Source organism: Protomyctophum parallelum (assembly GCF_964188405.1).
Source record: "Protomyctophum parallelum genome assembly, chromosome: 6".
NCBI lineage: Eukaryota > Metazoa > Chordata > Actinopteri > Myctophiformes > Myctophidae > Protomyctophum > Protomyctophum parallelum.
In genome coordinates this window covers 19,767,584-19,794,380 of record NC_139701.1, presented here as the reverse complement: position 1 = coordinate 19,794,380, position 26,797 = coordinate 19,767,584, and the positions used below count along the sequence as shown (strand labels likewise).

The 26,797-nt window shown below is 43.5% G+C and overlaps 3 protein-coding genes across 12 annotated transcripts in view; 1 reads left to right on the top strand and 2 right to left on the bottom strand.

Annotated features, from left to right (window-relative positions):
* clocka (clock circadian regulator a) overlaps positions 1-11,328 on the top strand; it is a 54,823-nt gene extending 43,495 nt beyond the window's left edge. For 6 of the 8 annotated variants that reach the window (XM_083767968.1, XM_083767972.1, XM_083767966.1 and 3 more), the window contains 5 exons: positions 974-1,144; positions 2,657-2,866; positions 3,506-3,687; positions 4,044-4,317; positions 5,610-11,328. In XM_083767968.1, the coding sequence (XP_083624094.1) occupies positions 974-1,144; positions 2,657-2,866; positions 3,506-3,687; positions 4,044-4,317; positions 5,610-5,873 (1,101 nt within the window). In that variant the 3' untranslated portion in view covers positions 5,874-11,328. The remainder of the gene's footprint in view (positions 1-973; positions 1,145-2,656; positions 2,867-3,505; positions 3,688-4,043; positions 4,318-5,609) is intronic. The other 2 variants (XM_083767971.1, XM_083767970.1) reach the window with 2 other exon arrangements.
* A 505-nt stretch (positions 11,329-11,833) lies between these two features.
* Positions 11,834-19,262, bottom strand: tmem165 (transmembrane protein 165). 2 transcript variants are annotated; one of them, XM_083767443.1, is made up of 6 exons: positions 18,878-19,262; positions 17,106-17,331; positions 16,437-16,612; positions 13,321-13,503; positions 13,055-13,160; positions 11,834-12,945 (listed from the first exon to the last, which is right to left on the bottom strand). In XM_083767443.1, the coding sequence occupies exons 1-6, from the start codon at positions 19,043-19,045 to the stop codon at positions 12,869-12,871; spliced, it is 936 nt and encodes a 311-aa protein (XP_083623569.1). In that variant the 5' UTR covers positions 19,046-19,262; the 3' UTR covers positions 11,834-12,868. The 2 variants fall into 2 exon arrangements, with proteins under 2 accessions (XP_083623569.1, XP_083623570.1); XM_083767444.1 differs by having other exon boundaries at positions 17,106-17,328.
* Positions 19,263-19,633: 371 nt separating this feature from the next.
* srd5a3 (steroid 5 alpha-reductase 3) lies at positions 19,634-26,452 on the bottom strand. 2 transcript variants are annotated; one of them, XM_083766905.1, is made up of 5 exons: positions 26,210-26,452; positions 24,605-24,744; positions 23,014-23,205; positions 22,525-22,653; positions 19,634-20,096 (listed from the first exon to the last, which is right to left on the bottom strand). In XM_083766905.1, exons 1-5 carry the CDS (start codon positions 26,431-26,433, stop codon positions 19,837-19,839), a joined length of 945 nt encoding a protein of 314 aa, XP_083623031.1. In that variant the 5' UTR covers positions 26,434-26,452; the 3' UTR covers positions 19,634-19,836. The 2 variants fall into 2 exon arrangements, with proteins under 2 accessions (XP_083623031.1, XP_083623032.1); XM_083766906.1 differs by having other exon boundaries at positions 19,634-20,090.
* Positions 26,453-26,797: the final 345 nt, after the last annotated feature.

Below are 26,797 nucleotides of genomic sequence, written 5' to 3'. Positions count from 1 at the left end.
GGACATCTTTGCGCTGCGTAAAATATGCCTTCTCCGTCTCCAACTGTGTTCAGCTCCTCACCCGCCACATTGTTTGCTTAATTTCCTTTATTTACTGCGGATTGCATTCACACCTGCACCGAATCGTAATCAAGTGCGATTGGAAGCGAAGCGAAACCCTCGTTTTTGCTCGGAGTAAAATGCGGTTCTTTGATACGCATTAGGATTCGAATGAGCCTTCACACCTGCCAAACGAAGTGCACTTTCTGAAAATGCGCAGCAGAATTCGTTTTAAAGGTGTGAATGTGACCTAAGACACTGTTTGAACTGCATATTGCAGGCCTCACTAAATACAGGGCTGTGCAATCTATTGAATTATCTGATCAACTATATAGAAAGAAATCTGTTTTGAGGTAATGAAAGAATTATTTTACTTGCATTGCCTCAAAAGTGAAAAGTTGAGTTCACTGTTTTGAGGCTGGTTTGGTGAAAGAATTATTTTACTTGCATTGCCTCTAGACCAGTGTCTCAACCGGTGTGCCGTGATTTTATTTTTTTTGCTTGTTGCTTGAGCAAGACATCATGACATGTATCCAATATGTCTAGTTGTTGGGTCACGTAGTGCATTCTTCTTGGTGTTGGACAAATTATTTCAAAGAAAATGTCTGCTACAGACAGCACAGTCTGTTGGGAGTGAGAAACATAAAGCCAAATCAGACAATCAAAGCCAAAGCTTGTTAACCCTAGCAGCCTAGCTACATGTAGGTTATAAACAATTTGACCTTGTGATGTGACCTTGGCCATGTGTCTGAAAAAAGAAATCTAAATCACAGGACCCACAACTGTGAGTTATTGTCACTCTAGTCTAGCTCCACTGGACGAGGGAGGTGGAAGGAGATTGTTGGAACGGGCCAATGCAGAGACGTGTCACATACTCTCATGTCTTGGTCCGTTTTGCTGATTGTGTCTCTGTCCCCCCTTCCACCACCACCAGCAGCAGCAGCAGCCCATGGCAACGTTTTCCCATCAGCTGGATGTCATGCAGCACCTGAAGGATCAGCTGGAGCAGAGGACCAGGCTGATCGAGGCCAACATCCAGCGGCAGCAGGATGAGCTCCGACTGATCCAGCAGGAGCTGTCCAAGGTGCAGGGACAGGGCCTACAGGTAGGTGGAGCTGTCCAGGGTGCAGGGACAGGGTCTACAGGTAGGTGGAGCTGTCCAGGGTGCAGGGACAGGGTCTACAGGTAGGTGGAGCTGTCCAAGGTGCAGGGACAGGGTCTACAGGTAGGTGGAGCTGTCCAAGGTGCAGGGACAGGGTCTACAGGTAGGTGGAGCTGTCCAGGGTGCATTCCCCACACATGGGCAGACTCTACAGATCTCGCTTATAGCGCCACCTAGGGTCCAACCGGCCCTGTTTGCGCGCTTCTATCTGTTACTTCACTGACACAGCGCAGTTCAACTTCAGCCAGTCAATAGTAGGACACCACTGAGAGCCACACACAGCTGCAGTTAGGTTCTTAATAAAGGGCATGCAATGCAAACTAATGGTGCGGTATGCAAAGGGAAAGAATTACTTACAATAACCATCCTACAGTTTGAATTATGTACACACGCAGACATAGAGAAAACAATATGATATGGGGAAAACAATTGAAATTTTTTTATTTTATTTTTTTTGTGACTTCTAATTTGAATCGACTTGTGTTAATGAAATCGATGCATCGATTCTTTTAATGAATGCCCTACTACACACTCACAACATGTTGCATCGCGGCGTGTGAGCTTGTAGATCGGCTAGTTCCACTATGTTAGGAACATTTTGAAAGTTGAAGTGGTAGTATCTGATGGTTTCATCAATATTTAACCAAGTATTAAGAAGGGCTTGTGACTAAATAATAACTCCACTGGATCCACTGACACAGGTTTTATTTCCCATTTCCTGATAAGTTCTGGTGTTCTACATAAAAGCAAGTGGACCGTGCCTTACATGCTAAAGAGCATTAAACACTTAAAGGAGCAAGTCACCAATTATCAACCTTATCTTCATATAATTGGTCCTCACTTATGGCACCATTTCTATCTAGCTACTCTGTGTTTCAATTCAGAAACCTGCCTACTACTGATATTACACTTACTGCAGGGTATTTACAGAATTTATCCTGAATGATATGATGAATATTGTTACAATGAATTATGCAATAGGCTCCTGTTAACACTACAGTCATTGTGCACGCTTTGTGCACTTTTTTTACACTCTGAATCCCTCCCCTGGCAGATTAATTAAATGTTATCCTATCCCATCATTGTGTGTGTGTGTGTGTGTGTGTGTGTGTGTGTGTGTGTGTGTGTGTGTGTGTGCAACAAACAAAATACAACCAAGTTATATTGTTATATTAACATATGGTACTCTAATATACAGAATTGCAAAAACTTGTATAGTGATGCTTTAGAACGGTTAAATATTGTTTTCATCTATTGAAGTTTACCGGTAATTGTATCTATAAAAAAGTTATTTTGGTTTATGTGTGTGTGTGTGTGTATATAAAAATAAAACGTATTTCTTTTAATTATATTGTGACAAAATATCCAGTAAAACATCGGTGGTCTAGGACCAAAAGACACTGCACAACCCTCCTCACCGCCTGTGCACTGTGCTTGTGTTGTTGTTGTGGTCAGATGTTCCTGCAGCCTGGATCTGGAGGGCTGGCTCTGGGCTCGCTGCAGATGGCTCAGGGGAGCGCCGTGGTGCAGCAGCAGCAGCAGCAGGGGGCCACGCTCACCCTGCAGGGCCAGGTGGTCTCTGCTGGAGCTCTGCAAAGCAGCTTACAGCAACAACACGCTGTCCAACAGCAACAGGCCCAGACCCAGCAGCAGGCCCTGTCACAGGTCAGAACAACACCATCGCACTGCAGCACTGCAACACTGCAACGCTTTTTAGTGTGTCTGTGTGTGTGTATATATACGCACACACACATACATACATATATACATACATATACATGCATACACACACACACACACACACACACACAGCCTATATATATACAGTATATATATAATTTCTTTTCTCTTTTCAGGATACCAATTGTATCTTTTGTTTAATGACTGGGTGTTTGAAATGTGTTACTATGTTTGTTTTTGTTTAGTTTTTTACCTGTAAAGCAGTCATTGTCTGTGAAAGGTGCTGTGTAATAGTTTTTTACTTACTATAACATGTAACAGGGAGACCCTGGCCTGTTACTGAAAGAACACACTATAGCAATGATTACTATCGGAACATACAGCTTTAACCACACACACACACACACACACACACACACACACTGCAGTAGAGCTTGCCTAGTTGACGAGGGTTGCCCGAGGCTCTAAACGTGATCTGCTCGTTCTACACCAAATCTCTTGGCATTGTGAGATCAGCTATTTTCGCAGAATGTTTGCCCCAGAATAGGGACGAAGTGGTTAATCTCATCCTCTGATGCGTGCGACATTGACTTTGTTTCCTGGTTGTGTGTTATGTTTTCTCAGCGGTCGCCTCTCACACTGCAGCCTCAACAGAACGTGTTGCCCGCCTCTCTCTACAACACCATGATGATCTCCCAGCAGAGTCCAGCTAACGTGGTCCAGATTGCCAGCAGTCTGGCCCAGAACAACAGCCCCAACACTCCCACCGTGGCTACATTTGCCCAGGACCGCTCTGGTCAAATCAGGTATGCTACAGCACTGGCACTCAGGGCAGCCCGCAGTTTATTTTTAGGTCTTGGGTTTTGTTTAAGATCTGAGGCCGAATCTACAAATGTATGCCTTCTAAATCAGCAGTTCTCAAACTATTTCGTAATTCAAAATTATACAACACTGGCTGTCATCAGTCTCCCCAAAAATACACACAACCCAGAATGAAGTTTCCCCCCTCTATCCCAACTGGAGAACCAGACATTTCATACAGACATTTCTCATGCTCGGACATTTCTCGGACAAAGTCTGTAAAGAAAAGTCTGCTTATGGCCGAGAGGAATCCACACCTGACCACGCTGTGCCCATTCCTGTCTCTCCCTGCCCGGCCCAGGTTCTCTGCCGCTCCCCAGCTGCTCACCAAGGTGGTGCAGGTCCAAGGTGGTGCAGGTCCCATGGCGTGCGGGGCGGTCATGGTCCCCTCCGGCATGTTCACCATGAACCAATTGGGCCAGGTGATGACGGCCTTCGCTCCACAGCAGGGCCAGCCCCAGACCATCAGCATCTCCCAGCAGCCCCAGCAGCAGCAGACGCAGGACCAGACAGGGCAGACGCAGGTCACAGCGCTGCAGCCGGGACAGGCCCAAACGCAGGCCCAGTTCCTTCAGGTCAGTGCTTCTCAAACCTTTTCATGCCCAGCACTCCAAAATATGATTTAAGTATTTAGCCACGGACCCCCAAATGATGTTGTGCCATTTATATAGCGCTTTTATCCAAAGCGCTTTACATAGATTGTGCATTACATTCATACATTCACACATACTGTGCACTGTGACACTATTCTGGGGGAGCCCGGGATCGTACTGGGTACCTCGCGGTTGCCATCCGGCTGCTGTACCAGCCAGAAACGATACACTAACGCTGCAGCAGGTATAATAGAAGCAGAATTAGGGGCACGGTGGCACAGTCGGTAGTGTTGTCGCCTCACAGCTAGAGCGTGTTCTCTCCTCTGCGTCATCAATGCCCATACCCGAGGCAGGGTTGGCGAAAGGGCCTTTCTGTGTGGAGTTTGCATGTTCTCCCCGTGTCCCCTAGGGTAGGTACTCTCACAAAAAACATACAGTAATCCTGGTCTCTAAACTACCTCCCCATGGCCAGCCTGATGGGGGGGGGGGGGGAGGGACTGGTCGGAATAACGTGTTCTTTCCACGCGCTATGTCCGGCTGAGAAATCTCCCCCCTGTCAGGTGAAAAGAAGTAGCTTGGACTCCGAATGCATAGAAGGAAGCATGATGTCAGTCTGCTGCCCTCCCCAGGTTGGCAGAGGAAGTGTAGCGCCCAGGATTACATTAGATAATTTTTCACTGGGTAAAATTAGCAGCAAGACAATCAATTCAATCAAGTGACAGCAGCATCGGAATGCAACCATAGGCAGGCACGCACACACACGCGCGCACACACACACACACACACACACACACACACACACACACACACACACACACACACACACACAGGTAAAGCAGGGGTAGGCAACTTTAGGCACCACTGTGACTGTGCCAACATCGGCACAAAGGAGGGTTATCACTCATCACTGGCACACTGGCATAAGTGTGAGAGAGAGGAGTGTTGGTTTAAAATTGATTTAAAAAAAATAGTCAAATATAGTCAAATAACTTAAATCGAACATTAAATGAACATTATAACAATGTGAAAGAAAATATTTAAAAAGAAGGAAAAAAAAATATATTCGTGGACAATCCAATTAAAAATATGTTGGGATTTTTTATGTGGTGTCATTAAAATGAATGCTGACATGTCACACTGACCATCTAGAAAACAAAAACATGGCACAAAAGGTGGTAAAGACTGTGGTAAAGACTTAAACTCATATTATTATTACAGTTAAGGTATTGTACTATAGTATGAAGTTCATAATTCATTATGAATGAATGCTCCAGGCTCCTCGGCTGCTCCATGGAAACCAGTCCACACAGCTGATCCTGCAGGCTGCCTTCCCACAGCTACAGCAGGGCGCGTTCAATGTCACGTCGCAACAGCAGCTGCAACAGCAACAACAGCAGCTTCAGCAGCAGCAGCAGCAGCTGCAACAGCATCTACAGCAGCAACAACAGCAACTACAGCAGCAGCAGCAGCAACATCAGCAACTGCAGCAGCAGGCCTCTCACAGGCCGGACGAGCGTTCAGTCACGCAGCCACAGTAAAATCTGCCATCGAGCCAAACCCAGGCGCCGGGCACTTTGTTGTTTGTTTGTTTTTTACGCTGGAGGCGACTCATTCGGAGATGTGCTGAAAGCACAGTACTGAGACCCGCGTCTGGAGAAACGCTGGGCGTCTGCCCTGCTCCCGCCTAGCTCGATCTTTTGCACTTAACTTCATGTGAGTACAGTGTGTCTTCAACGTGTCTCGGAGTGGCTCTGGCTCGCCACCCTGGCTCCAGAACCTGCTGGACCAAAGGCGGCGCCTACTCTCTCCGAGATGGCGGGGGCGGGTTTGTGGCACGATCAACTTTGCCAGGCTGAGCTCATTGCCCTCCCCCCCACCCGCCCGATGGCCCTTGACAGTTTGTGTGTGTGGCGTGGACGCTCTGGTCAAGCCTCAACAGGAATAATTTATGCAGAGCTGTCCAGCAAACACACCGGAGTCCCTTCGAACCAGCAGATGGCATGCTTTCTGGGGTTTTTATGTTATAATATCTCCCACTGTTTTTTATTTTGTTTTCCCCTTATGTTTTTCATGTCAAAGTAATTATGGGTCAGAAAATATTTTTAAGATGGTCTTGTAGATTGAACTTTTAACTGTACAGAACATTTACGTGTAAGATAATGTGTAAATATATGGAGAAAAAGAAAGAGAAACTAATATTTTATATGATGCATGAACAGAAAATAAGTGTAGTCTGTTATTTGTAGCTTTGAAAATGCTTTTATTTTTTTTGAGTACTCAGAGGAAAAAAAGAAAGAAGCTAACATGCTTCATTGCTGATGTTCTCTGACGGACTTCCTTTTTCTCTGAGGGGATGTGTTCTGCCTGATTTATACTTGGTTGCGCATCGCGTTGTGCACCAAAAAATTGCCGATCTACAAGCTCACAACGTGTCGCACCGTGACGCCATGTGAGCTTGAAGATGCAATTTGTTGATGCCGACACCGGAACGCAACTAAGTGAATCAGGCTTTAAATGTTTGCATAGCAGACGATGCCAATGCTGCTGGTTGTGTCACAGTTTGTTTAAGCCTCACAAACATCCATGTACCCAAACCCCCCAACACACACACACACACACACACACACACACACACTAGAAGCACTTTGAGACGCTTTTGGAATCTCGCTAAGCTTTACGCCGCAAAACAGGCAGAGGAGTTTAACTCGCCGTACAAGTCGGTAATTGAATCTGTCACTGATTCAGTTAATGAAGTGAATCCAGTCTGCCGGGGTAGGTGTGTATCCCGCAAAAACATTGCCAATTTAAACTTAGCTTTTTTTATAATGCCTAGTTGTTCCTCGTAATATTGAATTAACTAATAGCTTTTTAATTATTCAATTCTTCTCTTTGATTTTCTTACTCATATAATGCATGAACATCAGCACAGTACCTTTTACAGGAGCTTTGTTTTGAAATGTCCCCCATAGAGGTTATACCTCAGTACAAAGATAGTAAGATGCTTTACTACAATATGGTATGGCAATAGCAGTCATATTATCAGCACTTTTTCCCTCCCTCCCCCCTATCACAGGATAGGTTAGGCTGCATTCATTTTAATTTAATTTCAAAATTTGGACTTTTCGGTATAGAGTACTTGCTTACAAAATTGTAACTTTTCAAAAGTACAAAGTACATGTTCTTTGTAATATCAATGCATTGGTGTTTTGACATTTTAAACAACACAAAACAATATTGAATATAGCAGATCTACAAGCTCACAACGCCTCCGATCACGTTTCGTTGTGAGCTTGAAAGTCTAGTTTTTGTATTTTTTTAGTAGGTTTTAAGTGTTTAATTTATAATGTACTTTTTCCCTTCCTAGAAATGTAATGGCAGTCAAAAGTACAATATTTGTCTTTTGAAATGTAGTGGAGTGAAAGTATCCAAAAATAATACTCAAGTGAAGTACAGAAAATGTACTTAAGTACACTACTCGAGTAAATGCAATTCTATACTGTCCACCACTGTGGGTGTCTCACCATCCTACAGTAAGCATATACCACCCATTGCTCTGATGGCAAATGGCTAAAAGCAGATTGCCCTTCCCAAGTTCCCATGAGGTGGCTGTGATCTCCTACCTATCCGGTTTATATTTATTCACTTAACAATTTGCTGCAGGGACAGACTTCTCAGTTTACTCAATTTACAAGCGGGACAACAGAAGTCATACCCGTTTCTCTTAACCAAGTAACATAAAGCCATTGAAGACATTCTAAATGTAACCCCCTCAATTGTTGAGTCCTTCTTTGGCATAATAGAACCCCTAGGGTATCTTACACGCACGTACATACGCAGGGGGGTGCGTGCACGCGCACACACACACACACACACACACACACACACACACACACACACTTGTAGTACTATACTTGTGAGGACATCCACCTTTTAGAACGGCAATTTCATGAATGTCATTTTTAAAAGATTGTATAAATCAGGCTTAACCTGAAAAATGTCCCAATTTTAAGCCTAACTTTTGCTAACAAATGCATTTCTCTTATTAGTACCCATACACACGCGCGCGCACACACACGTCGCCTCTTACCAGCTCATATTATCTATCTGGGCCTGAGTCCCAGATAGATAAGGGAAGAAATGTTCTCCCATGTTTTCAACAACTATAGCCGCATCTGGCTCTGCATAGAATACTCACAAGCCCAGGGGGATGGTAACTTTGCGTTTCTGTATGGGTTTTGATTAGGTGTTTGGCCTGTATTAAAGTTTGCCTTGGTGGTGGTGGATGGAATGGTGTTCTGAGATGTCATGGAGTTTTCCATGGGAGTTTAGTGCAGCTGTCGTGTGCATTATGTGTACTCCCCCTTTTCAATTCTCTAAGGGCTACCACTTGGTTGGCAAGTACTGTAGATTGCCTCATAACGCAGCTAAGTGTTTCTGGGGGAACAAGACGCTTGTGTTTCTTTTCTTAATTTACGTGGAACATTGTTCTCTGTGGAATGGCACTTTAGATATTGGAGAATGTTCAATTTAGTGCAAAGGTCACGGTTTACAGTTTAAGCCAGATTTCAGCGCCGCTGCTTGTGCGCCAGAAATAGGCGATCGATAAGCTCACAACGCATCACATTCACGACACTGTCATACACAACTTCTCATTCTCAACAGATTAATTTGGATGTTTTTGACAATCATTTCAGAGCGTGTCTGGTTTTGTATTTGAATTATAATAGCACCCGGCCCGCTCAAATTGTTATTGGTCTCTTTTTGTGATGGAAATGGTTTGCATGTTGCTTTGTGTTTGAAGTTTTGTGGTGGGAAGTCATTGGTTGTGCTGTGTAGTACTGTTAAAGTCTGTTGTAACTTCTCTTTGGAGCTGCTTTCAGCCCGTCATCGGCCAACAGGGCTTTAGCTGATCAGTGTCAAAATGTTGCATTGTGTCGTAGCAAAGCCACCTACTTCATTTATTGTTCACGTTTCAACTAGGACCCCCCCAATAGCAACTCTTTTGAGAGTACGCTGGGTCCATTTGGTTCCATTTGTACACTCAGAGTTACAGGCCTGTAAGGATAAATTTGAAACCCCCTCAAGTAACCCTGAGGGGACCACATTTTGAGAACCACTGAACGAAGTATCATAATAACCAATGTCACAAACAAATGGTGCCTATTGCTTGGCTGTTGGCTGGCTGCATATTGTTAGATCTTACAATATGGACCTGTTAGTCAGAAAATAGCCATTCATTTCATAGCCATTCATTTCAAATGCACTGTGGTGCTATAATGCATATCAGTACTAACTTGTGTCACAGCACCTCTTTTTGTATCTATTAGTTACAGAAATATAACCTTGAGTGATCGTAGATGATCACTATTCTGAACGGCGTAGACCTACTCTGGACTGGGCTAGGTAGTGCAATACCTGAATGAATGTAAATTAAATATCATTATAGTACTTATTATAGAGATGTACAGCAACGGAGGCGTTTTCACAATGTATTATGTATTAAATATATAACCATAAAGCATAGACCTAGCTTATTTTTCTATGGCCAAAATAGACCTCAGCTATAGATAAAACTATGACGTCAAACACTGTAATTGCGCTGCAGTTTATGCCGTGCAAACACACAAAGACCATGATGTTCCAATAATGTTGTGTTTTCCAGTGAAGGATTTTAAACGAACTGTGACACACACATGATGACTGTTGAATTGATTTGCCCCAAAAAATACAAGAGTTGGGTTTCTTCTCACCTTCCTGGTTATTGCAAAATACACACTCATTTCAAACTGGTCTCTAAATATTTTTAAAAGATTTATATTTTTAAACTGATAAATTATAATTCTTCACTCAATTTAAATTATTTTTATTTGTGGAGGAATATTGATTGACGGAAATACTTTTGTCCAAAAAGACCACACAATGTTCATTTTATTGTTTACCCAGTAGGGAAGAAGAGAAAAAAAAGTCTTAAAATGAAACTGTCAATCTTGGATTTAAAAATATATATATTGGGATTTAAAAAAAAAGACTAATGATTATTTATACACTGTTATATGGCAGTGTTCCTCGCTGAAATTAGCAAATCTACCTGCTCACAACGTGCTGCATCATGATGCGTTGTGAGCTTGTAGATCTGCTGTTTTCGGTGAGGCAGACCGCCATACGACATAAATACGTATACATCAGGTTTTGAAGATGAGGGAAAATGTTTTGTATCCAAAGAGGTCCAAAAGTTGATGGCACTTGTTTTGGAACGCCCTACAGTATGTTTGTGTGTGAGGAGACTTATGTTCAATGTTCTTGTAGTTCTGATGTACTACACGCTAGAAACTGAATGTCTATCGGTGTTCTCTCGTCTTTCCATCATTTAACCTTTTTGTGTGGCGTTCTCGTTTGGCTCATGAAATCGACCAGCACAGTGCACGGTGCAAATAAGGCTGTAACACTAATCGGACAAACGATTAATCAAAACGTAATCGGTAGTTCAATTTAGTAATGGCTTAATAATCAATATTTTTGGTATGTTCATAGGTGAAATCTGTTATTTTCGATTAATCAAAACGGTAATTGATAGAAAATGATAGTTTGCAGCCCTACCTGAAAGTTAAGACTAGCAAATGTTGGCACAGGCGGGCTGTGATTTCACCGGTCCTCTGCTGCCACCTGCTGTTCACCTGTAGGATACACTGACTGTCACAAGAATCACACCAAGAACAAACATTCCATTTGTAGCCATGTCATATACACCCTCTGGTGTGGAATAGATCATCACATGATCTAATTAAACCATGCAGTGTCCCCCACTCAATTGTTGCACTGTGCTGCTTATTTCAAGAGCCAGACCACCATTAAAACATAATTGAACCTTTTAAAGCAAATGTATTGGACATTTGCTCCCCTTACTCAAATTTGAAAATAATACTCAAGTATGAAATCATAATCTCTGTTCTGTTTGTTTTGGCAGCCACAATGAAGACTTTACTTTAGGAGTGACTTATGCTTAATTTATGCTCCGTTGTATGACTGTCATCATAGTGTGTTTAACGACATTTAATGCATTCAGATGGGCTTTTCCGTTTGGATGTATGGGCTGTCAAGGCCACGAGGACGGTATTTTCCGCGAATTCCGTCGTTCTTCTGGGTTCTTGGAAGACACTGCGTTTAGTTTTACTGAGGTTAAGGTTTGGGTATAGTTTTACTGAGGTTAAGGTTAGGCTGTCAATCACAGCTCACTCTGTACTCAACCCGAGGAAGGAACCATGCTCGCGTCAAGGCCAGAAAGTAGCTTTTTGCTGTTCCTGCATAACTTCTGGGTATGATGTGCATACCCTCTAGAGAAAAAGACACACCTACAAGCTCACAATGCTCACAATGTTTTGTGCAGTCTGGTATTTTCTGTGCACTACACTGTTTTAACAACTACGTATGATTGGGGTTTAGGCCTTAAACATTGATGGTGTAAAGTAACCGTGTTAAACAATAATGTCTTGCAATGCAGTTGACACAAGACAGGTGTTTATTGAGCAATAGTGTCAGGCATTGGATCAATCAACTGTACAGCCGTGTCAAACAGAATTCAGACATGTTTCACAGCTGGGCACAACCCGTCAAATATTGACAGTGTAGTATCACCCTGCACATTTAAAAATATCCCCCACTCATACCTTGTCTACAGTACTTTTACAAACAAAGGAAAAACAAATTAAACTCATCTCCTTGCTCCAAAGTTGTAAATAAATACAAATCACTTTTAGAGAAAGGTGAGACTAGGCAGTCTCATCGGGAACTCATTTTTAAAAGGCCATCCTTGTGTTGGCAGTGAAGTAAGATTATTAATATAAAATAAACCAAATACATTTTTCACTGCTTCACATAAAAAAAGAAACACTTAAGAATTTGTGGAAGGTCTGCTAGGCCAGACTATGAACACCACTGAAGCACCGTTTGGGTACACGGCTGGCATTTATGGTAATTCATCTAATAAATACAAAGGGTGGAAAAGTAGGACCACTTATTGGACTTTTTTTTTTAAAGCCACAGTGGCAAGAAGTGCCATACCCTTTACCAAAAATGAACGTTAATTCAATGGTGGTCAGTGAGAGAATGGGTAGTAATGCATAACTAAGCTTTGACCGTTTACAATGTTTGGAAGAGATAGTCGTTAATAGTTCAACACTATCTTCCTTCTGTGATCTTTAGCAGCCTCCAATCAGCCTACGGCCCTAGTCACCTGACCGCTCTTGGACTTGGGCTGAAGAGGCAAATGAACGTAGTCAGCTTGTATAAGATAATAAACAAGGCTTTGGAAAACAAACTAAACTGACCCAATAAACAATATTGTTTCTAGTGTGAGGGAGGCATGTCCAAAAAAGTTGAAGGGCCACAGACACTAGTCATACAGTCGGTCACACATACATGAGAGTGCAGCTCTCATCCACACCACACACAGAGTCAAGAGTACAGTCTCTTTACAGGAACAGAGTTGAGCTTTACAATTATGTACAAAGTGAGCCTGAGTCTTTTTTTTGCTTGATCAAAATCCAGCATCTGGCTTGATGAAAAGGGCAGAGAAGGCGAAGGCCAGGAATACGATCCCTCCAATGATTGTAACTGAGGAGACAGAGACACAAATCATTTCCAGAAGAACTAGCATTGTAACTGAATGAACCACTTCCAAACTTTTTAGCTGTGTAACAAGCCAGAATCACCGCTATCTTACCAGTCCTGACGGAGATCTTCTGGGCAATCATTCTTCCTCCAACCACAGCCAGTCCTGTGCACAAACAGTGTCCAAGTGTACCACCCACTGCCACTCCAAAAGGATCCTGGGAAAATGGTATTTATCTGGTCAGACAAAGTTTCCCCTTTCAACTTGGCATCCCTGTTTTGGGCAGGTGGGAAAAACCTTGTAGATCTTTCTTGTACACTTTATGGGGCTTAGCTGTGAGATTAAAATGACATGGAGCCCTACAGAGATCGACTGACCTCTCTGGCGCCCAGGATGATGGTGGTGAGCTGCGACCGGTCGCCCCACTCTGCCAGGAAGGTGAGGGTGAACGCCTGGAGGAAGATGGGTGAGATGAAGCTGTGCCATTTCCGCTGAGGCAGGGTGGTCCCCGTGCCGGCTTCCACGTCCGATGTCCCGTTGGCCAGCTTATTCCGCTGGTACTGTGGCAGTCAAAAAGATGAGACAAGGCCATTTCTACCAAACCAGAGTGTGACACTTATGATGCCCAGGACGTGTCCACACGTCTTCATAATTACACCCGTAAGAGGCCCAGGACATGTGGACACATCTTTAGGTCCTTTTTAATGACATAACATGATTGCTAAAATCAGCGGTTGTTGCTACGCAACGCCTTGCTCGTCCGTTCTGGAGCTGTTTTGTTTTGCACGCAGCCATTCACTTCCTGGTTTATGGGCCGACAATCTTCCTTATTTACTCTGAATCTACAACGCTGTCCATGGTTTTGATCAGAACGCTGATGTTCTGTTCTGGTCTGGACACTGTCATCATGCATCTTGTTTAGAATATTAACGCTTCTAAAGAGAGATCAGACCTACAGTGGAGGAAATAATTATTTAACCCCCTGCTGATTTTGTAAATTTGCCCTAATACAAAGAAATGAGCGGCCTATAATTTTTATGGTACTTTTATGTTACAAGATAGAGACAGAATATCAACAAAAAAGTCCAGAAAAAAACATTATATAAAGGTTATAAATTAAATTCCATTTGAGCAGGTGAAATAAGTATTTGATCCCCAAGCAGATCATGACTTAATACTTGGTGAGAAACCCTTGTTGGCAAGCACAGAAGTCAGACGTTTCTTGTAGTTGGTCACCAGGTTTGCACACACCTCAGGAGGAATTTTGGTCCACCCCTTTTTACAGATCCTCTCCAAATCCTGAAGGTTTCGAGGCTGTCGCTTGGCAACTCGAAGCTTCAGCTCCCTCTACAGATTTTCTATGGGATTAAGGTCTGGAGACTGGCTAGGCCACTCCATGACCTTAATGTGCTTCTTCTTGAGCCACTCCTTTGTTGCCTTGGCCGTATGTTTTGGGTCGTTGTCATGCTGGAAGACCCATCCACGACCCATCTTCAGTGCTCTGGTTGAGGGAAGGAGGTTCTTGTCCAAAATCTTACCGTACATGGCCCCGTCCATCAACCCCACAACGCGGTGAAGTTGTCCTGTACCCTTAGCAGAGAAACACCCCCAAAGCATACTATTCCCACCTCCATGCTTGACGGTGGGGATGGTGTTCTGGGGTTTGTATTCAGCATTCCTCTCCCTCCAAACACGACGAGTCGAGTTGATGCCAAAGAGTTCAATTTTGGTCTCATCTGACCACATCACCTTCTCCCAAGCCTTCTCAGAATCATTTAGGTGTTCATTGGCAAACTTCAGACGGGCCTGTACATGTGTCTTGAGCAGGGGGACCTTGCGGGCACTTCAGGATTTCAATCCATTACGGCGTAATGTGTTTCCAATGGTTTTCATCCCCACCGTCAAGCATGGAGGTGGGAATATTATGCTTTGGGGGTGTTTCTCTGCTAAGGGTACAGGACAACTTCACCGCGTTGTGGGGTTGATGGACGGGGCCATGTACGGTAAGATTTTGGACAAGAACCTCCTTCCCTCAACCAGAGCACTGAAGATGGGTCGTGGATGGGTCTTCCAGCATGACAACGACCCAAAACATACGGCCAAGGCAACAAAGGAGTGGCTCAAGAAGAAGCACATTAAGGTCATGGAGTAGCCTAGCCAGTCTCCAGACCTTAATCCCGTAGAAAATCTGTGGACGGAGCTGAAGCTTCGAGTTGCCAAGCGACAGCCTCGAAACCTTCAGGATTTGGAGAGGATCTGTAAAAAGGAGTGGACCAAAATTCCTCCTGAGGTGTGTGCAAACCTGGTGACCAACTACAAGAAACGTCTGAATTCTGTGCTTGCCAACAAGGGTTTCTCACCAAGTATTAAGTCATGATGTGCTTGGGGATCAAATACTTATTTCACCTGCTCAAATGGAATTTAATTTATAACCTTTATATAATGTTTTTTTCTGGACTTTTTTGTTGATATTCTGTCTATCTGTTAACATAAAAGTACCATAAAAATTATAGGCCGCTCAATTCTTTGTATTAGGGCAAATTTACAAAATCAGCAGGGGGTCAAATAATTATTTCCTCCACTGTATTAGCGCAATGAGATTTCACCTTCGGTTTTGGGGGGAAATGGAAGGTGGGGCTTTTCATCTGCTTGGCACTCTAGCACCTTTATTCAGAAAAATTGCCCGGCATAAAGTATTAAGAAGCTCTCTGTGCTTATTGTTACTGTCAGGGAAAAAGCTCTCTGTGCTTATTGTTACTGTCAGGGAAAAAACGCTTGTGTGTCTTGCAAAAGAAGCCGATCTAGAAGCTCACATCACGCATTGTGAGCTTGTTATTTTTGCTCATTTAAAAATAGTTATGTATGTGGGCTATATAAACATTTAACCCGTAGTATTTACAAGAGCTTGTGACTAAATAACTACATTGGATCCAATGGAACACAGGTAGGTTATTTTTTCCCCGCTTCCTGAAAGTCTGTAGGTTGCTCTCTGCAAATTTGTCCACAAGGGGTGCTTAATAAATACTCTGGCGCCTGGCATTGTTGGTATGGCATACTTTTAAAGTGAGAGTGCAATGACTTTTTGGGGCATTTTATTTAGTAGTTTCAGACTGAAACGGAAGCCTCAGTTTCTGAACCAATCAGAGAGTTGCATCCCTTCAGGCTATGGGACGTTAGATACATCGGAGTCTAGTCTTTGTTTACAAGTCTGACTGACATTATGGTGGATATCAGCATGTGTTCTATGTGGCTTATTTCTAAGCTATGTTTTCAGATCAATATTTTAGTGTGCTGATTAAGTTTAAAATGAGTAATATACTGTCTGGTCTGGAGTAGTTCTGCAATCAAAACCAGCTGTGTTTGGAGGAACGCACAGCGATGGGAATAAAACAGGTGAATGAAATAAACATTCTTTCAGGCCTCTACACATGTACTGTAGCACGTTTTCGTTCAAAGGAAGTCATTAAAATGTCTATGTATGTGTACAGCATACCTCCTCATCTTTCTTCTTGATCTCCGCCTGCACCTCCTCCAGCTCCTCCTGCCCCTCATCCGGGCTCATCTTCAGGCCCTCCCTCAGCATCCGCACGCCAAAGATGGCAAACAGAGCTGTGGACACGTAGTACGTGTATATTCTGGGGATGATGGTGGTGGCATAGCCAAACAGCACTGAGAGGGGGAATCGAACAAAACACGTAAAATATTACAGGTAAGATACAGAGGTAGTCATATTAACCACATACTGTAGACCCTAGCATCCCTACTCAAGGCGAACATTATTCATCTACAAGCTCAGTGAGTCGCAACGTTTGTAGTGACGTTAAGCCACATGAACCCTTGTATCTCTATTCAGGACATGAAATAGAACACTGGAAATAACCAATATACAAGCTCACAACGCCACGTGTTGTGAGCTTGTAGATCAGCTATTTTCGACAAAGATTTGGCCCCAGGAGACCCCAGTCAACAAAGTATGAGTCGTTAATGATCTACCATCTCACAAAGCATTGAGAGTTTGTTGATAGGATAGTTTAACCAAAGAGATTTGATGTAGAGTGAAAATAAAAGAGCCCTGGGAGATCCTGGTCAACAAATAAAGTGACTAGAATATTTGGGTTCAGCACAGAACTACTAATTACTACTACTACTAAGTTGTACCGACCTGAAAGGCAGGTCATGAGGCCCAGTGCCAGCATGGCTCCTAGCAGCACAGTGAGCCGGTTGTACCGCATGGCCATGATGGCAGCGATGAAGAACGTCTTATCTCCCAGCTCCGAGACGATGATGACAGAGATGGCCGCCACAAAGGCGTGTATGAAGCCCATGTTCGCTTTGCCGGGGTCATCTTCACTAACCACCGGCCCTATGGGATGGGGACTCGGCACCTTCTGAAAAGAAAAAAACTGTCCATTAAAACCAATGGTTCTCACTCTCGGGTGGCACACCACCACCACAGACCACCACCACGAAGGTTGTAGGTTAGAATCCACCGTGGTGCATCCGGCCTTGTCAGGCGTCTAATACGAACATAATTGTGATTGGGGGAGGGAAGCCAGGTGGGGAATCAATTGGAATAAAGACTAAGTGGGGTGAAAAAAATCACACCCATGTGAAGTGAGGGGCGCTAATATATTAAAGTCTAACTCATGTTGATTAGGTGATGTAATGGTGATGTAAAACAAACATTGAACTAAAGACACATTAAACCTTTCATTGTCAATGGCGTTTTTAAAACAAACATTGAACTAAAGACAAACACCCCTGAAAAATGTAAATTATATATTTTTTTAAATCAATCGAAGTGGTGCCTTTTATCATGACCATAGCCACATAACGTCACAGGGGCCTAAAACGTTTACACAGAATAAAGTTGGGCAATTACTAGACATACCATTGACCAATTTTGCCATTGACTTGAATGCGGCTGCCACACAACATCACGGGGGAGGGGGGCCTACACACAAAGCCACATGTTGCAGTTTACGGCACCGCTCAAAAACAATGTTTCTCAACCTTTTTTCAAGCCGCAACAACAAAAAATCCTATTTGTAGTATCATGTGAACTGGGATCCCCACCCCGACAAGCACTTGGAATTGTAGGAGCTAATGCAGTAGGCCGTCTGTTACTGTTAGTTGGTTAAATATTGTGAAAATAGCAGATCTACAAGCTCACGTGGTCACAACTTTTGCCTCTTCATTATTTGGCCAATGTTTGACCATCTTTTATAGTTTGTTGATTACTTTTGATGCAGTAATGGTCTTTCAGCTTTCATTAGGTGTGAAATAGGGCTCAAAATTGTCACTTTAACTACTGTCAGTGTCAGGGCGGGGGTGTGTCTTCGGTTATAAGCAGAGTAATCAGTTCCGCCCCCTTTCAGAACGTGGCCCAGGAAAATAATTCCCCATAGGCTTTTCAAAAAGTAAAGACGTTTACGCCGCGGGACAAACTGACAAAGCCAAAGTTGTGACAAATCATGACAAACAATGTTTTGGGCCGATCAAATAATTAGAAGAAAATAAAGGCAGGGTACTTTGTTTTTCTTCAAAATAACCAGGATACTAGCCGGTAAACAAATATGCCATCTGAATCACATCAGCAGGTGACATCACCACAAATGTCACCCAGACCAGGCTGCGTCCTTTTGAGTTTTGACATCGACTCAGATGTTAGATTCAACTAAATAGTACATCAGAGCCACGTTGTACTGTCTGACCTGCCCTAGCATCTGCAGGACAGCACTGCAGGGCAGGCAAGCACATACGACATTGTCGCTTGCCGACAAAGAACTATTCTGTTGCGAGCTTGTTGTAGATCAGCTATTTCTGGACAAGCTATTTGGTGTAGAGTGGAGGGGGAAAGAGTGCATCAAGTACAGTTGCAAATTGCAACTCTGTCTGTTTTATACAGGTTATCATGTAAATCGTGGCTCGTACCTCCTGTTGGGGCTGCTCTGGGAGCGCTTTGCCGTGTTCCTCCGGGATGGCAGAGACCACTCCGGCTGACAGCAGCACCACGGCGGCCAGCAGCGGCACCAGGACGCCGATCACACTTCTCCCATCAGCCCGTCCAGCTCCTCTGCCAGCCACCATGAGAGCAGGCATCTCCAACAACAAAGCTACGCGGATCGACGCAAACCCCCCGCTTCTCACTAATTAAAGCGAATTAAAGAGTGTGCTGTGTTAATTATCAGCTGTGGCTGTGAGTCATTTGACATCGCTTGCCAACTTCATATTAATGAGGTAGATTTGTTATTTATTGTATTGGTTTACTTTAGAAGCTATTCGGCGATGTTTCTTCCCCCATCGAGCGGAACTAAAAGATCAGAACTGCTGGTTGAAAGGCAGAGGAAAGCCGCCGCGTTGATTGGAGCGTCGGAAGGATGACGTGGACGTTGCATTTTTACGCACGTGCTGTGCGTAGCGTTGATTGGATAAGCGCGCTGTCAGTCGTGTGACGGTGGAAAATGGGGTTCAAGCTTTTGAGAGACTTCAAAAATAAAGGAAACTGAAGTCAAGGCAGCAAATATTGTCAAGCAAATAAGACTTTCGATGGCTGAGCTCTTCAGAATAAAAGTACCCGCTAAAGTAAACAAAAACGATTAATTTATACATTATACATACATACAGTATTTAAACGAAAATATACAACACAAATTGAAATTATTAATCACACACGCATACACAGGAAAATATGGTAAGAAATACACATTCATATGTTTATTTACACACATTTACATTTTGGAGTCTGGCACAACCAGGCTTTTTCTCTCTTGACAGCTCTTAGCAAATGGATGAGGACAGTAATAGTGTTCTGCCAACAAATTAAAATCCATATTGGTCCAGCAACCTTTCTGCCATTTGGTTCACAATGTTCACAAGGATGGAGTTACAATTTACAATACAAAAGGTATAAATGCACTGCGCTGTCTTGGGTAGGATTCAAACTTGCTTGTGTAAAACTCATGACAGAGCTGTGCAGCCAGGGCCTGGTTGAAGACCACATAGAGGACAACCAGCCACCAGGTGAGAGACAGGCCTCCAGAGACCAGGCTCAGTGAAACGTAGACTAGCAGCTCTGCAAAGTAGTGGGGGCACGACACAAACTCGAAACCGCCTCCACTTGGCATCCTGTGAGCCAGTGTTTCCACTTTTCCTGTTAAGAAAGAGCCACTGTTTAATAACATCTCTGTTTGCAATGTCAGAATTAAAAAGAAAAAAAGTTTTGTCCTCGTTTAGTTTCTCTATGTTCATGCAATAAACGAAATACAAATAAATAAAACAGAAATCCAAGTCAAAGATGAAAAACATGAATAGGAAGTCTGATGACGTCATTAAACAGGCTTTGGTTGAAAGGCGTGGTGGAGAATTTGCAGAATCATGTGGATATCAGCAGAGTTCATTTTGCTTCCCTAACCGTTTCGAGAAACTCTGCTGAATCTGACACTAAAATAATTACACTTCCAGATATAAATAGAACACAGGATATATGGGAGGTCAACCACTTAAAGGACCACTTCACCACTTTTCAACCTACTGTATCTTCATATAATAGGTCCTCACTAATAATCATGATAAAATGTTTTTCTACTCAGTCTGTGTCTCATAGGAGGGCTGTGTGCCCGTCCATCAGTGACACCATCGTTAGGCAGATTCTTTTAACACAATCAGCGCTGTGATTTCTTTCTCGATAGCAGCTCGGGGTGCCACGCAGATATGGCAGCTTTTACTCTGAAAGCCCCCCCCCGGTCGACGCCAAATTGTGACCACACAATCCCTGGATGCCAACCATGAACCTCTGCCCCAAATGTTCCAGAACGGCCTGTTAAAGCGCCACCAGGAGGCCGACTTTTGTAAAACAAATTGTTAGATATTACTCCTCCAGATTCTGTCCAAAAATCCTGCAATCCCGCAAGTATCTCTATAGTCATGTGTTCAAGATGGATCTGTCCGATATTTCATATTCCATCCTATTGGCTTTCAAAGTTTGCAAGATTGTGTGTGCATCCGCCCGTCCGTCTGTTACCGGCTAATCTCCGGCACCGTTAACCCAGCCAAATCTTGCGATACCTCCGGAACAGAAACGATACCTTATTATAACAAAAACTGTGATATGTCTTCTTTTATATGCCTGAACCGATTATATGACAAAGGTCTCAATGGTTCATAAATAATGTTTGTTATGAGCTGGTCAAGCTTGCTCCATTCACTGCTTGTATTCATGTAACTTCCGGTGCGAGATTTGGCTCCCATAAAAGTGTCATGGCGCAGCACAGTCACGTGACCATGACACTTCCTTCTCTAAGCTTCCTTGCTGTAAACCAAGGACTGTATAAAGAGGACAAGAAGCGAAGACCGTAAGGGCGCCGCCATGTTACTCACATGGTGCTCCATGGAAGGAAAGAAACATTCGCAATGGGCTTTATGCAGCCAACACTTCCGCGTCCAGCTTCCTTGGTCTGCAACTGCGCATGTTTCTTTCCTTCCATGGAGCACCATGTGAGCAACATGGCGGCGCCCTTACGGTCTTCGCTTCTTGTCCTCTTTATACAGTCCTTGCTGTAAACAGGGAAGTGAACGGAAGCGCGCATGTGTGAACAGCAAGGAGTATGGTGCAGAAGGATCCCTTCAGGCGATGGGACGGTAGCTAGGGACGGTAGCTACTGTATGCTATAGCAGGACGCATGTAGTGTGTTTGTTTACAAGTCAGATAGTTGGCCAGCTGTACCAGTTTACTGTTATGTGGCTTATTTCTACCCTATAATGTTTTCAGATACATATTTTAGCGTGATGATTAAGTTGAAACCGAGTAATACACTGTCTGGATGGTATCTTGAATGGGAATAAAAACGGAGGATTTCTGTAATCAGTAGCAGCTGTGTTGGACATTGTAGGACGGACGCGCAGATATGGGGATTCAAACGGATGAGCTTCATTTTTATTGGCTTTTATCGATGTGGGCCTCGACACGTCATCACGCAGTACGTTTTCGTTTTCAGGAAGTAATTAAAATGAGATTTTATGGACTTTTGATATAAAAATAGAAAATACACAAAAATGAAAATGTACCCATTTTTTTGTCATCCATTGTTAGGTATGCTCATATGACCATGGATGTGGTCTAAAAGTGTGAAAAACATATTTTTCATTTCACTACGCCTTTAAACAATATTCTTTTACAAAAATGTTTAGATTTTTATTATCGTGAGAACGATGGCTTCCATTTTTGTATTGCAACTTTTCAGGACTAGAATGCCTGCAGTTTCTATAGCTTGGATTCTCCATCGATGGTGTCACTGGTGGGCGGGTTTCTGAACTGCCCACAGCCCTCCTATGAGACACAGACTGAGTAGATTTTTTTTTTTGCGCCATTTTATCATGATTATTAGTGAGGACCTATTATATGAAGATGGGTTGAAAAGTGGTGAAGTGGTCCTTTAAGCCCCATTTACTTTGTTGTGCGACAAAAATATATATAATTTTCTTGTCAATTTGGAAGTTTTCAGCTCATATATTTATTGGTGCATACTGGAAGAGTTGTGCCATTCAGTTACTAATAGTTCAGTGAAGGTCTGTGGGTTTACCTGATCTTCCTGTGCGAAGCCGGGCCAGTTGGACCAAAGAGCAGTGTTGCAGTAACGAGGCCCCAATAAAGACCACGATTCCCCCCACATGAAGCCAACCCAACTGTTGGAGGGAGGCCTCAGGAGCTCCTGAACAGGGAATAGAAGCATATTCACTATAATTGTCAATTAGGGTGCCTATCTGAGGATCAGTGTACTTGCTTGCTTTCTGGTCCAGTTAGACTGGGGGCCAGAAGCCACACAGTGATTCCAACTGAATTCTTTCCATGAGGCCAAGCATTGCTTGTGGATAGAAAACATCACAAAAAAGTGTCACGAGTTAAAATCCAGAGATTAGCACTTTAAAGCATTACTAAAAACACTAGTAGTCCTTGATGGAATCAAACAAAACAATATTAATGTAAAGGACTTCCACATTATGTATGAAGGTGCTACATACAAATAAAGTTTGTTATTAATAATTATCCAGTATCGATCATGGAGAATCACCTTGTCCAGCACCCTGGTGATCTGAGCAGAGGGCCGTCAGCCCCAGGATGACGTAGTAGCCCATGCCGAACACATACTGGACCACATGAATGACCCCGTCAGAAAACACACTCACACACACACACTCCAACAGTCTCCTGAAAGAGTGGAGCCACAGCAGGAGCTGCACAAGCAACGTAGACACCTGTGGAACTAAAACACAACGACGACAAGAACAGAAACACAGTCACACTGTACACATTGGATCAGTGATTCTCCAACTGAGACTTGCAGTATCCCCATCAAAATAAAGAACAGTAACTTAGACCCTTTAACCCTATTTTATACTTCAGCTATTCAAAAATAGCTGCGCCTGTGACGCAGAAGGGTGAAATCATCCGTCAAGGGCTTCTGCCAGAAACTTGGCGAGTGGAAGTCTCGCCCGTAGGGATGATGGTCAGTTAAGACTACGGAGGCTACGGAGTCCGACATACATGGCCGGTTAAGACTGAGGCGACGGAGTCCGACATACAGTCGTTGATTTTTGTTTGTTGATTTTGTATTTCGGCTACATTGAAAATGAGGGCCTGCACCTCAATTGTACTCCGAGCTTAAATAAAGGTTATGATGATGATGATGACAGTACATGTCCCAGGTTTCCGCGTGTGGTGCCACTCAAAGTGACTACTGGGTTGGGCTGCTGGATGCAAGGGTTTGGGCTGTTATTGTAACAGACCCACAGGGAGGTTTCCATGGTTAATTTGTGTTGTCTTTGAGGCTTTTATTTTGACGTGTTTCCTGCCCCAAGTCAGTTCTCCAGTGCTTTTATTTTCCTGCCCACAGGGACAAATCAGTTGAATTTAAATGATCAAGTTCACCTGTGACTGTGAGGACAACGCCCAGGATAGGGCTACAGATAGCAGCATTAGATCATAAATGCCACCTGCCCATCTTAGTGGTAGAGGATTGAGGAACAGATACTGCCACGAGAGGAATAGCAATACATGGAGAAGTTTGTCAACGAAGGAACTAAGGACGGCTGGCCAAACAAGCCCTGGAACAAACTGCACATGCCACTTTATTAGCGCCTGGCTGGAAGGGGAACAAGGTTAATCCTTTTATTATTTGTCATCTTGTATTTTTACTGCTTATGGTTACTGGAATGATCTTGATGGTCTTATTGTTGTGGGGTTTGTATTGATTGTATTCATGGTTGATACAAAGGGGTTTCTTGAGTTATGCTTCACAGTAGTGATGAAGCTACTTTGATTAAGGGTTCATGTGAACATGGTTTATTTATGCTGTTTAGGCCTATATGCATTATGTCAACCTTTGCTGTGTGTGTATGTTTATGGATTTATTGATTGACTTATGTGATATTTGTATCTTTCTCAGTTTCTACAGTGCATTTTGGAATTTGGAATAGTGTCAGTCAAAATCATCAGTCCAGCCGGGGTCTGCTACAGTTATGTCTGGCAGATATAGTTGACGGAGGATTCACCCAAGTGCACCTGTGACGCAACGCCTCACAATGCAACTGTTGCAACACATTGTGAACTTGCAGATAAGGTATTTCTTTGTAAATGTTAGAAGGGTTTGAAGTGTAACCTACCTTGACTTATTGTCCTCGGCGGCACGCCGGTCAAGAACCCCAGTATGTCAGTCAACCATACTGGGTAGGGCTGGTTGACATGCATGGCGATAAGGGCACCGTTCCACACAACAGACACTGCATAGAAGTGCCAGAACCATCTAATGGTTGACAACACAGATTCTTTTTTGATTATCTATTAACAGTTTGCAGAAAAAGGCACAGGAAAGTACAGTTTAATATATAGCTCTGGTCCACGGCTCTAATGCCGTTTCATTTTGTATTAGAGCTATGGACCAGAGCTAAGTTCAATACAAGGTCTGCTATTGAAGAGGATTTAAACCCAAGTAAGCCTATTGGCTTGTTTCCATTGGGGTCCATCATACTCAATTCATCTCAAATTGATTAAACCTTATTATACTCTGTCTGTAATACGAAAACATACACAATCGGCAGGTGGTGTAATTAATTACCCCACACAAATCACAACGCATGGTGCAAATATACCCCATTTGTGCTTCCCAGGTCAATTTTGATGACGTTTGTGCTGATCAGAGGAAGTTTCAGCCTTGATGACAACGTGGATCCTCACCAGTTCGCATATTGGAAGAACCGCTCCACCGACGATGCAATAGCATCCGTGGTCCATGTCGCTCTAACCCATCTGGAGACTCCGAATGCCTATGCTAGACTTCGCTTCCTGGACTTCAGTTCGGCATTTGATACCATCATCCCACAGACCCTAGTGAACAAACTGTCTGTTCTTCCTGTCTTCCTGTGTAACTGGGTCTTGGACTTCTTGACAAACAGGCCACAGACTGTGAAGATCCGCAACATCATCTCTTCTCCCATCACCCTCAAAACCGGCTCCCCCCAGGGATGTGTCCCGAGTCCCCTGCTGTACACCCTGCTGACATATGACTGTAAGGCCAGGTACCAAAGCAACCATATTGTCAAGTTAGCGACACAGCAGTGGTGGGGCTAATCTCCAACAACAACGAGGTGGAGTACAGGCGTGAGGTGGAACACCTGGAGTCGTGGTGCATCAATGTAAAAAAGACAAAATAAATGATAGTGGGCTTCAGAAAGTGTGCCCCCCCCCCCCCCCCCCCCCCAGCCACCTTTCTGTGGAGATGCTTTGGAGGTGGTCCCCGGTTTTAAATACCTGGGCGTGCATATTATTCCAACAACCTGACCTGGAAGCTGCAACTCGGCCTCCTTAATAAAGAAGGCCCACCAGCGTGTGTACTTCCTGAGGAGGCTGAAGAGGGCGGGGCTGGGTACCCCTTAGCCCCATATGTGCCCTCTCCCTACGCTCATTCTGTAGCTACAGAATGAGCGTAGGGAGAGGGCACATATGGGGCTAGGTACCCCTGTCCTTACCACCTCCTACAGGTGTGCAGTGGCGGAGAGCATCCTAACATCCTGCATCACCGTATGTCATGGAATGGAAGCTATTTATGTGTGTGAAATGAAATGTAAAATATCAGACATTCTAGGGCAGAGATAATAAAGAAAAACATATCCACTTGACCACTTTCAACCTGGCTTCCAGATTTTGGACATGTCATTATAGCTATAGGAGAAAATGTTGACAGTCTTTAAAGAAAAATGAAAGCATATCACCTTTTGGGGACATCGAAGACATGCAACCAGCTGTCCCGTTTTATCTGTTGCTTTGTTTTCCCGTATCGAATCAAATCCTCAAATAACAGATAAACGCGCGATCTCTCCGGTCTTTTTGGCAGATGTAGCGAAACTTTATGGACGCAAAATGCCAAAAGAAAACATGCAGCTAAAAATGACCAGACAGCATTAACCACACTGTAATAATTGCTGCTTGCGCTCATGCTGACCACCGCCTCATTGTTTTTGTGCAGCATGAAAAAACGTCCCCGTTGTAAAAAGAAACAAAGAAAACGGTTCCGCCGTTCCGGAGTAACCTGGAAGAAAAGTGGTGGAAAGTTGGAGTTACTTTATCCGTTTCATTTGAAATTATATTATGTACGTCTTAACTTGTACAACCATGAACAGTGAATGGACGTTTAGTGTCATTACCGTATGTCACTCAAAATGTAAGACTGTGACCTATAGCTGCTGTAATACAAAGTGTACAGCAGATGGCAGCACTGCGTGTGGTCACTGTGGTGCTGCCATAGAAATATATACTCTAAGGGTGCTGCTCATTGTCAGTATGCAACTCTATGATGCAAC

Bases quoted from the DNA above. Each gene is read 5' to 3' on its own strand.
- tmem165 (XM_083767443.1), bottom strand. From the start codon at position 19,045: ATGCCTGCTCTCATGGTGGCTGGCAGAGGAGCTGGACGGGCTGATGGG. The intron at 17,332-18,877 runs GTACGAGCCACG...TTTTCTTTTCAG, and splicing joins CAGAGCAGCCCCAACAGGAG to AAGGTGCCGAGTCCCCATCC. The intron at 13,161-13,320 runs GTCAGTCGATCT...CCATTTTCCCAG, and splicing joins TCATCCTGGGCGCCAGAGAG to GATCCTTTTGGAGTGGCAGT.
- srd5a3 (XM_083766905.1), bottom strand. From the start codon at position 26,433: ATGAGCGCAAGCAGCAATTATTACAGTGTGGTTAATGCTGTCTGGTCA. The intron at 24,745-26,209 runs GTGATATGCTTT...GTCAACCATTAG, and splicing joins GTCTTCGATGTCCCCAAAAG to ATGGTTCTGGCACTTCTATG. The intron at 20,097-22,524 runs GTAAACCCACAG...CTTTCTTAACAG, and splicing joins GCTTCGCACAGGAAGATCAG to GAAAAGTGGAAACACTGGCT.